Below are 12,022 nucleotides of genomic sequence, written 5' to 3'. Positions count from 1 at the left end.
TACAATTGCAAGGATAAATCTTTTTCAATACTAAATTCTTAACAAAAGATTGTGTGGTGCAGGCAACATCATGTACAGAGGAAAAACTAGCCTTATTTATTTATTTATTTATTTTACTGTAACTGAGATAAATTTACTAAGTACCACCTGGTCCCTTTCTTACAAAAGAGTAGCCCTCTCTTTGTCCTCTCAAGTATGTGCTGAAGTAGCTTCTTTCAGCTTATTCTGTGCTTATTCTGTAACTTTCCTCTTAAAGGGGCTCTCAAAGTTTTCTGAGTCCCCACCAAGAGTAGATCGCTCCAGGAGCAATTCTTGCTTTCTTACCAGCTCCTTTGTTGCAGCATCAGGGGTCCAAATCTAGAAAAGAAGAATATTTGTAGTTAACTTAGGCATGACTGCTCTGACTGAAGCATTTAAAAAACAAAACAAACAAACAAACAACAACAACAACAAAACACAACAAAAAAAACCCCACCAAACTGTTAGCTAAAGAGAGTCATGCTGTAGCACTTGTTTCCATCCTGAGACACAGAAGAAAACTAGTGCAGAATTCCTGCAGATAGCACAGCATTTTTTAAATATAAGCAGAGTGCTCTCTCTCTTATTACTTCTCATCTGTAATATGCTGAGGGTTTAGCTCGGGGCAAATGGGAAGGGGGGGAAAGATGGCCCAAAGCTATTTCAAAAGGACAGACTCAGGCCCAAGGTTCTCATAGCAGAAAATAGTAATTAACCATAGAATCACTGGCAGTGTTGTCTTATTCCTGAGACCACTGCAGAAACTAGCATGAGTCAGAGTTGGGGAAATGGTAAACCAACATGAAACAGAAAAAACTTCTTGGTTAGTAATGGTATTCTTTTCCTTAAAAAGTATGTACGTACACGCACTTTGTGATCCACCATTTCCTTTTCTCAGTTGCTTACATGAACAAGTTCTAATGCAAAAATTATGCCTTCAGTATTTTAACTTTAGGGTGTAAATACTTAGTGGGCTGTGTTCCATGCAGTTCAGTACCTGTCACAAAGTAAGTCATCGTGTGATTGAGAGGGCAAGTTGGGCACTGGTGCTGGTCCCATACACAAGGATTCCTGCCTATTAAGTGCACTGCATGAATATTAAAATTCATCTCATGAACACAGTTGCATTTTATTCTAGGTCTACTTTGATCCTATTTTAAAACTTGATGTGAGCTTGACTTCCATGATAATTGTATGCATATAATACATATACACATGTGATATTTTAGTTCATTGTTGTTTTGTGATAATCTGTACCCTGTATCACATCATCTAGTTAAACATCAGTTCTGGGTTTGGTTCTACAGCAAGGCCTTGTACTTGTAGGTTATCATGCACAGAGGAAAAGTGAGTTAATAAAATCATAACTAGCTAGAAAACAAAAAGAACTCATCTTCGATTGAGCCATGTTAGGAATCATTTACTTTCAAGCAATATTTCTCTCCCTGAATGAAGCCACTCCTGTGTTCCTGCATTTTAGTAACTAAAGGAGGAGGAGAGAGCAGACAAAATCTAGAACAAACCTACTGGAATCAACTGGGACTCCTTCTATAACATCTTCACTAAAGGTGTAAACCTTTGTCTCTTTTTGCTTTCAATTTTGTTGAAACGTCAAGATTTCTAATAATCTATTCTGAAATGTATAATGAGAGAGAGAGGTCAGCTTCTGAAAACATGACTGGAGTATGTAGTACTGGCTCTGAGCAGCAGGTCATGAGAAATGCTGTGTGCTTTGCTACTGCATTTTGACACTGGGTCAGTCTCTTTGCTGGTATAATTGGTCCACCTTCAATTAATTAGCAGTTACAAAACTCTACATACCGACTTCCAAAGAATGTGATTAATCTACCTTTGACATAAAACTATACTTATGGTTTGCTACTGTACATACTTTTCTGGGTTTGAATGCAATGTCATCTTTCTTAGTAGCACCACTGCTTATCAGAGAGTTCAGATAAACAACACTGTCCTGTGCTGGTTTCTCAAGGTGGGGTTTTTCTACAGGTGGCAGAGATGTATGTGATGTCTGGAAGAAAAGAGGTTAATCAGTTAAATATGTTACTTCTGGAAACAAAGCATGCATCCAATGTCTTCTGTTACTTATTACTTGTTTTACCATCCATTCGCAGGGTGTGTATTTTGTGTATTTGAATCTATTAAGTATCATTTGTTTTTCTTAAAGATTTTTTTTTTTGTTCTTTTAATATCAAATTTGTGAGGGGAAGCCCTTTAAAAAGGAAGAGGTGACTCTCCTTTCTGGACTTTAAAGCATTAGCTGCCTTTCTAAACTCCCTAGACAATTGCCTTGTATTGCTGGTGTTCTGATACTGCTCTGGGTGATGAATAACTAAGCACCTATGGCTGTCACCCTCCTTTCTATGAAAGTCTCATACTATCTCTCAGAAACTGTCATTATCTTCAAAAGGCGTAAATGAGCACTTGGCTACTGTGACATATGGGGTGGGACTGATGAAGCAGACTTCCAGCAGTGCAGATACAGTTGTATTTTCTTTCTGAATAGAATCCTAGGTCTGATTAGCAAGAAGCACTGGTGAATTAGAAAGACCTCATCCACAATAGAACAACCAGAATGTGATCTCTGAGGCTTATGTCAGCATGGGTAGTTCAGAAACAGCAAGGTTCTCAAGGCTCTAGAAGGTCACAGAAAATATTCAGAAGTACAACAGCTCAACAGATCGGTGTGGACTTTAAGGAAATAGGACTCTGCTGAACAGTGGAAAAGGAAGGACAGTGGACAAACTGGGAAAGCAGAAGTCAACAAGCATGATCACTTCAACTTGTTCAATTAGCAGAGCAAAAAGACTCTCCTACTGTCTAGAAGAGCTGATCCTGTCTTATCCTGTGAAGAAGCACGTGCTTCTGTTGAGAAATTGTGATTACCAATGACTCAGCATTTGCAATATCATAGTGGAATGATCGTGATCTTCAGGAGATAGGAAAGAAGAGGAAAAGCTGTGCCCCATCAGTGATAAAGGACAGAGTTCTGGAATTAGGGAAGGCATAAGATTCATAAATTATGAAGCCACAGATTTGATCGTTGGTCAAAAAGAGCTGGCAAAAATATGTGCTGGCTTCTGAAAATACCCTAACAAAGCTGCATGCTTATGGAGAGTTGAATAGCAAATAAATGAAAGAAATAAGCACTCTAGCTATTAACAAATCAGTTCTTTGGCACCATTTCTCATACCTCTTTTTTCACATCTTGTACTTCTGCAGGAGTTTGTGTAGAAGGCATCTTTGGCTTTGCAACATTTCCTTTCTCTGCTCCTTTTTTCTCTGGCAAATTGTCCAGTTTATTTTGAAGCAGGTCAATTATTCTAGAATCTGCAAATACCTTAGCAATATCAAGAGCATTTTTTCCTGTATTTAAAAATAAACACCTGTGTAAGCCATGAAAATATTTCCTGGCACTTCTTATTGCAATTGGATAATGGTGCTACAGTCAACATAATTTAATTAGGCATCTGCTTTATCAGCCATTCAGCATGCCAGCAACCTGGCTGCTGCTGGTGTGAGGGTTGGCAGTCATCAGCACTGCTTGCAAAAATAAGGGCTTGCAGAAATGAGCCCTGAGACAAGATATTGCAGGACTTCTTGGATGTGGTTTCTTTGCTCTTAATGTCTTGACATTTGCAGCTTAATATACTGGTCTTTCAGGTTGTAACTTTGAGCTTTGAGAGCATTTAGCACTCCAAAATGGCTAGCACAAGTTCTTGTATGTATCTGCACCATTCAGTGATTGCTCTGCAGCTGGAAAGGAGTTGAGGGAAAAGTCCCATGGCACAAACAGGACTGAATCAACTGCCACCCACATATATAGAGAGAATTTCATGGTAACAGGAATGCAGAATACACAGCACTTCTATAAGCAGAGCTTCACCTTCTAGGAAGAAAAATCTCATATAGCAATGTTCCTTCCTACATTATAGCAAGGATTTAAAATGTGATATTAACAGTTTAAATCACTCTTAAAATGGAGAAAGTAATACTAATTGAAGGATCTGCAATGAGGAAGTAACACTTGATTATCAGTTCAGATTTGTTTGTTTTTTTTTTTTTTTTTAAGTCACTTCTATTCTCATGGAGTAGTATTTACAACATAAGCAGCAAGAAAATCTTTAAGCAGTGTTGCTTGTGCATACAAAATAATAAGCGATTTAAACAAGTGGCAGAATACACACTGGCCAAAACAAAAATCTACTTTTTCATAAAATAATGCTAATACCTGGCTTTAAGGGGGGAAAAGAAATAATCTTATATCTCTGAATATAGCCTGGGAGGAACAGCTTTGCCAGGGATGTTTTCAGCCATGGTCTTCAGAGGAGTAGAAGAGGAGTTGTACTTATTAATCATGCAATTAGTTGTCTTGCTTTACTTTCTAGGGTTCCAGTAAGTTTTTATTCCTTACAAAACATGTATACCATTAAGTAAGGAGCCCTCTGGGGCTGATACTTACCGTTGCTGTTTGTTGTTTGGATATCAGCACCTGCATTGATTAAAAAATGTACTATGTCCAATCTACAAATTTCTATGGCTCTCATTAGCGGTGTTGCATTGCCTACTGCAGGTGCATCTATTGCTCCTCCAGCTTTTACCATCAGTTCAGCAATATCTAGGTGTCCATTATAGCAGGCATGATGGAGGGGAGTCCACATGAAATTGTCTGTTGCATTTACATCCGCCCTGCAAAAGAGTAAGAAATGCTGTGGCAGATGAATCCAGATACAGCTCTAAGTATAGTCAGTCTTAACTGCACACTGAATGACATAATTCATGTAAATAAGTCTTTTCATATTGCTACTGCTACTTTGAAACGCTTCTAGAATATGATATGTGGCATACTCTATTAATCTTAGTTATTGACATGTCCTGGCTAGTGATCGTGTTTCTCTCTAAGTTGAGATGGGGTCCTTTACAGGGAAGTTCTCACAAGTACAAAGAAAAACAGTTATTCCCATTTAGCCCACTTCTGTGATATGCTGATATTGCTCGTGTGCCAGCTTTAGTGGGGTTGGCCAGAGGCAGAAAGCTTCTGGGCCAAGAGCAGGTGCTTTGAAAGACATGGCAAACTTGCTTACTGTCCAATTGAAGAATGAGTTAGAGAAGATCTATCATAGAAAATCTGAGGATTTAAAACTTTTCCAGCTACTAGATCATTCTGCTCCCAGATCAGTAGCAACACATTCTGGAGGATGCAAGTGTTTTGGGGTAACATTTGCAATATGCTGCTTTAAAATGAAACTTTGAGAAAAGTGTTATCAGCCTTTGGCAATTGGCAGCCTTCAGAGGTATTCTCTGAATAGAGGGGGTGTGGAAACAAGAGCCACTAGTGCCTCTTTGTGGTGTTAAAAGGGAAAAAATACGGTTTCCCCATGTCATCTGTCATAGGCTGTTCTTTGTTTGCACCCAGATCTGTCTTCCATGGATGCCATGTGTGGGTTCAGAGGTGGGTCAAAGCCTCATGAAGGGTATCCCAAAAAACTTGAGTGCAATTATTTAATTTCTTCTGTGTGTAGGGCTGCTTAGAGGTACTGAATTGAACTGCCACTGTCTTCTTTAGGGACAAACAACTGATGTCAGCCTGAAAGACGCCGTAGGAGGGAGAAGGAAGCTGACTGCTTCCCCAGATAGCTTTTTTGCTTGTCCGATCATATTGTTAGTATTTAATTCTAGATCAAAAGAATGGACTAATGTATTTATTTCAGGTTTAACTGTTAAAGTTTTTCAGGATGGGAGTGACACAGTGCTGACATAAAATTCTTCAACATTTTCTCCTGATCAGAATTTGCCTTATTTCAGAGTCTTTCTGAAATAGGATAGAAAGTAGATAACACCAATTTATGTTTAACCTCAGTATTTTCTAAATGTTTTGTTTTCTGTTTGATATGCATTTGTAACACCATACTGAAAAGGTCATTAAAAGCTACTTAAACTCCCATTCCAAAACAAAAGCATCTGAATGTTCACATTGTTGAAAGATATAAAGCTAAATGCTGTCCTGAAAACCTTCCTATCCACTTTGTGATTTCTATCAATTTCAACTCTCAGAAATAAAACCATTTTTTTTAAACTAAATTTGTACCTTTTTAGATCTGAATATGATATGTGACTCCAGTGCTAGTAAAGTTTGATGAAAGCAATGGAAATGAATTTGCTAGATTAACATGATAACTCTTGCATCTTTATCTTTGGAAGTATACACATTTATACAGCTTTACATGCTGCAGGAACGTCAGTATAATTACCAAGGTGCATACATCTGCATGTGCTGTTAAGTCTTTACAGGAACTAGAGCAATGACTAGACCCACTTGTCCTTGGAAATGAACACTGGAGTGAATTCAAGCTATAGGAAGAGCAGAGAGCTAGTATAAACATCATTGTCTTTGAAAAATGTTCATGTAAACATTTATCACAATGGTGATAAAGGATGGCAGTTGGCTCACAAAAAAAAAGAGATTACACTATTACCCAAGTATGACTGAATCTCTCTTAAATTGCTTTAATTTTTAAGCTGTTAAGATTTTTCCCAGGTGTAGTCCCAGGCTAAAAATTGATGAAGCACTTCTGAATTGGGAACAGACTAAATAACAACAGGCACTTCTGGTGAAAATCCTACTGCTTCAGCTGCAGAGGCTGCAGGGAAGTGATTATTTGTAGGCTGCGTTCTCTCAAATCATTTGCATGCAAAGGCCTGACATGTAAATGCCTGACAGGGAATTCCAGGACTGCTTTTCGGTTCACCTAGGTATATGTCTTGATGATTTCAGACAACCTACTTGTGTCTGATTTCCAAAAATTCATTCATCTAATTTTGGCAGTTCAGTTTTGAGGATCTCAGAATCATAAGGGTTGGAAGAGGCCTCTGGAAATCAGCTGGTCCAACAGCCCTGCTTCAGCAAGTTCCACAGAGTAGATTTCACAGGAGCACTTCTGGCTGTTTTTTAAATATCTCCAGAGAAGGAGACACCACAACCGTTCTGGGCAGCTTGTTCCAGTGCTTCCTCACCCTCACAGTAAGGAAGTTTTTCTTCACGTTCATATAGTGTTTCCTGTGTTCCATTTGTCCCAAATGCACTGCTGGCGACATGGATATCAACAAACAACTAGATGGATTTTGTAGGTACTCTGCCTCTAACTGAAATGTCAATAATCCAGACTAAAAAAAAAATTAGAACTGGGTAACTTCTTAAGTGGTTTTATTTCCTCATTACTAAAATGTAAAAAACAAAAACAAAAACAACAAAAAAAAAACAACCAATAGACTAAACCTCTGCAACTCAGCATCTTACAGAACTAATTTTTATGCTAAACATTATGCAAATAAAAAAACAAACTATAGTCTGTAGTACCCAGCTATTTACTGCAAATTTATGCTCTCAAAATAGCAATTAAAAATTTTCCAGAATTCTTACCCCTTTTCCAGGAGATACTGCACAACATCTATGTTCCCACTTGTGCATGCAGTCATCAAAGGTGTTTTGTAATACTTATCTTTTATGTCTACTGGCACACCCTCCTCAAAAGCTTTCTGTAGAGATAGAATATCTCCTGCTCTGACCAGGAAGTTAATATTCATGTATATTTTCCTTGGTTCATCTGTGTACCAGGCACGGTCATCGTGCACAGGATGGGCAGATGGGTGGTCTTGGTTAATGTGGTAGCTATCAGCAGTGCTTTGAACAGCCTCAATCATGTATACAGGGATGCCATCTTCCCTAAGCTGACATGCACTCTTTGGAATAACACAAATTGGCATGGGGACAGCAATGCTCTTTTTGCCTCTTCGTTTCTTCCCTTTCTTTCCTTTCTTCCTTTTGGGTCCAAAGGATGTTATCAGACAGCTTTTCTGCAAGTATTTAAAACCTTTAAAAAATTCTTCGATGTTTATTCCTTCAGAGTCAGATTTTTCGTGTGCTTCAGCAATAGTTTGTATTTGTTCAGTGTCCACGAAGGAACACTGCTTCTGAATAACTGATATGAAATCATCTTTGGCTACAGTCCCATCTCCTTGGTCGACAGCCTCAAATGCCTGGAGGAGGGCAGTCTGGTGCTCTAAGGACCAATCATATAGCCTCAGTGCCCAGAGAGGGTTGTTTTCCTTAGCTTCAGGCTTGGACTGCTTTATAAAGTTCTTTTCAATTTTACGCAATTCTGTTGTTGCTGCTTTAAAACCTCCTTCCTTGGCAACGGCTCTCGGAGTCTTAGTTAACAAGTTTGTCCATGTAGGATCACAGCCTAAAAATATGAACACATTTCCATTGATAATGTATTTGAATTAATAATCACTAATAAGATAAGAAACTTATGTATGAAGCTGATTAGCAGAGGTCTACAACTTTCTACAGACTTAACTGTGAACAGCGATAATAAGTGGAATTATATCAGTGACCCCAGACTGGAAGGCTAACAGCATATCTATTTCTGTTTCCCACAGTGAGATTCATCAGACAACCCATGCTCTACTTCTTTGTCCATTATTGAGTACCTATTAAAAGACAAGTTCTGTGAGAATTTTACATTTTTACTTAAAGAAGCGAGCAAGTTTAAGAAGAAACTAAGATTAGAATGTCACTCACTCTTCTATATCCCACCCTTGCCATCTGGTGACAGACCACAAGCTAAGTGTTAGGATCACAAGAACAGAATGCAGGATTTTGCATGATCCTATGGGAAAAAAAGCTGAAATAATATGATCATCTAATTTAGAAAATGATCACAGCTGCTTTGGTGTATTCATAGGTGCTAAGCTTTCCTTGTGACTACACTGAGATTGGGTTGATTAATTCATCAGTGAGGCAAAACACAATTTTCTATTGAAAGTGTCAATATAAGTTATACAAACCCACGATCTTTCTGCAGGTTTCTTTGAGAAATGTTTTTTATCTCATCTTATCCCTGTTAGTAGATATAAATAATAATAGCCTATGTTTGGTACTTGTTAGTGAGAATTACATTTGCCACATGATACTGAAGAGCCAAATCCTTCATAAATGCCCAGGTGAAATCTTTTTTCAAGCACACAATAAACGTACAGTTGTACAGTTGTAAAGTAACTTCTTTTTAACGTACCTCTTTGTCCTATAAACTTGCAGCAATTTGCAAATCCTCCCTCTGCAGCATAATGGAGGGGTGTGTTACCATTCATGGCAATCAGTCCCAAGTCTCCATTATAAGCTGAAATAATCCTCAAGACCTAGAAGAACAAAGACGGTATCACCGGAAGACATCTGTGTTTCTTAGGATGGGAGAAGTATGCGAGTGATTTGCAAATAAAATGCAGTGTCATTTACTCCCAGTTTATACAGTGAATTTCCCTGCTGTGCCCGGCTGATCAGTGCACTCATTAAGCTTTAGCTCCCTATAGTACATGCCTTATTCAGGAAATAGAAACCCTATTCATTTGTAGATATCTAGGACAACATTTGCTCCTGCTAGCCTGCTGCAGGTGACTACCTTACAGTAACACTGTATGCAAAATCATGGTCTGCAGGATTCAAACTACATAATTTTATGTACTTTAAAGACCATACTTGAGACATAGTAGGGAAGAAACTGCCTAGCTGCAGATGTCTGTATCTGCCTTTCTTACAGTGGTAAGATCTCATCCATGTTATACAACTGTGACGTGATGCATGTTGAGGGAAATGAGTTCTCCAAATGAACTGTTCACATCAGACAGCCACCGCAACATTCACTCAGGGGTACAAAAAAAAGGTTCTCTAATTCTGAGATTCGTGGCTACTAATTATTATGCCTTGATCATCTGAGATACTGGACTTTAAAAACAAAACTAAAAACCCAAACAGCAATATTTAACACAGTGCAAGTTTACCTCAAAGAAGCCTCCTTTGGCTGCAAAATGTGCAGCATTGTGCCTTTCATTGTCAAATCGGTTAACATCACCTCCTCTCTCAAGTATACCACGCACCACCTCAAGAGCACCTTCTCTTGCTGCTTCCATTATGGCAGTGCGACCTGTAACCTGCCAAGTAGCAATAACACAATTCAGAATTTGTAGTGTATGCTAATTTAGGCTGGAAATATCCTCTGGTGTAATATGATCTGATTGTTGCGAGGCAGCATAAAACTGAATGACTTTTTAGATACTATTGAAAAAAAGAGACAAATCTAGTAACTTCAAAGATGTTTGGAAGCAAACTTCAGGCATCTAGTCTTAATGCTCCTAAGAGTAGTCAAATCCCAGTGACTCAAGAACATTAGTAACCAGAGTCACCCAAATAGTTGCACAAAAGAGAGAAAAAAGTTTCTAATATCTCATTATTACCTTGAATCCCCTTCAGTTTTTTCATGCTGCAGTGACATTTTTAGTGAACAGTACTTCAATCCTGAGAAGTTTGGGGCATATCCAGGCAAAATACGAATAAGTACTGCTCCACTGAAGTATAATGAGCCATGATTTTTAAGAGTTGACCCAGTTATACTTCCTTTTTTTTTTTTTTTTTTCAATATTTTTATTCTAATTTACAAAAATCTAACACAAGATACATGGTTCAAGCAAAAGACTTAAATATCTGCTCCTGAAAAAAAAAAAAAAAAAAAAGGATAATAAAATAAAGAAGGGAATAGATGCACACACAGAGTTATGCACTTGCCACTGCTGTGTTACTTTAATGTGAGGATTTATGGTCATATACTGCAGTCATCTGGTAGCTATTCTGTACTCCTGTATATGCATTCTTAGGTACTGAAATATTCATACTGGGTCTCTTGCATTGGGATTTGCTCCTCTTTCCAAGAAATTCAGACAGATTTCTTTAATATCATGAGCTTGCTCACAGGCTTGCAGAAATACAGGCTTCCCATCAGTAGTACAGTTGTTAATATCTGCACCATAATCCAGGGCAATTTGAGTGCAGTGATAGTGCCGTCTAGTAGGTAAAATACAGTAAAACAAAACACCTGCAAAGAAAAACAACAGTGATTATGGTGTAATGCCAAATGATAAGAGGGGTTATTTACACTGTAAACTTCACAACTGAATTGACAAACTCCTTCAACCAAGACCCATTAACATCTCTTAGGGCATGTAAATACAAAAAAAGAATTTTTATTTGAGGGCCTTTGAACTCAGGGAGTAAACCAGAACTGAATACGTGACTGCTCATAGCAGGATGCATAGGAAGTGCTGTGATGTAAGGGCCCAGATTGTTCAGGGAGAATAATTTTAATTCCTACCTGGTCACTAGCTTCTGTTGAGCTTTAAGAATTAACCTCAGCCAAGGTTTTTCTCCACAGATCTAACATAACATATACATCAAGTACATAACACAGAAAGGAGCCATTTTATGCTGGCTTAATGAGATTCCTTTTTACTTACCTTTTCCTTCATTATCAACAACAGTCATGTCTGCTTTAGTTTTTGCTAGTAATTCCAGAACCAAGCTATGGCCTAGCTCAGCTGCCTTCATTGCTGGAGTTCGTCCCATTTTGTCCTGAACATCAGGATGAGCTCCCTGCTGTAGCAAGAAACTGCACATGTCGATGTCGTTCTTAATGCAAGCCAAAGAAAGAGCACTGTGTCCATCCATAGGCTCGGTGAAATTGATGAGGTTTGGAAATCCATTCTGAATCAGCTTTTCTATTTGCTTCTTGTCCTTCTGGTGAACACACTGGAGAAGTTTGTAGATCTGTAAGTTTCGAAGTCTGTTATCTACTGGTAACATTCTGAAATGAGAAAAAATGGCTTCTTTCAAGGCAATGATTTCTGCATGGAACACACAGATGAAACTACTCTCATATGCTAGAAATTACAGGAATCAAACTATGTTCAAGGCATGGAAATAACTACTTATCTACTTGGCAGAGCACAGGGTTCCGTGTGAACATATAGAGACTACATAAACGCTGCACCTTGCAAATTGCTTTTTCTTGTTATGAAAATGTTCTAAAGAAGTCTCATTCAACATGAACTTAATGTTAAGATGTTAAGGAGTTGTTATAATCTGCAATTACTTGGAATC

At 38.2% G+C, this 12,022-nt stretch overlaps 1 protein-coding gene across 1 annotated transcript; it reads right to left on the bottom strand.

Moving 5' to 3' along the window:
• Positions 1-231: 231 nt before the first annotated feature.
• ANKEF1 (ankyrin repeat and EF-hand domain containing 1) lies at positions 232-11,725 on the bottom strand. The gene is made up of 9 exons (XM_042823733.1): positions 11,380-11,725; positions 10,762-10,961; positions 9,874-10,023; positions 9,111-9,234; positions 7,454-8,276; positions 4,496-4,722; positions 3,227-3,399; positions 1,910-2,044; positions 232-357 (listed from the first exon to the last, which is right to left on the bottom strand). Exons 1-9 carry the CDS (start codon positions 11,723-11,725, stop codon positions 232-234), a joined length of 2,304 nt encoding a protein of 767 aa, XP_042679667.1.
• Between the last annotated feature and the right edge of the window lie 297 nt (positions 11,726-12,022).

Source organism: Centrocercus urophasianus, unplaced genomic scaffold (genome assembly GCF_019232065.1).
Source record: "Centrocercus urophasianus isolate 14NV4802_14NV808 unplaced genomic scaffold, USGS_Curo_1.0 seq_10, whole genome shotgun sequence".
Classification (NCBI taxonomy): Eukaryota; Metazoa; Chordata; class Aves; order Galliformes; family Phasianidae; genus Centrocercus; species Centrocercus urophasianus.
The sequence above is the reverse complement of the archived record's forward strand: the minus strand, read 5'-3'. Positions and strand labels throughout refer to the sequence as shown.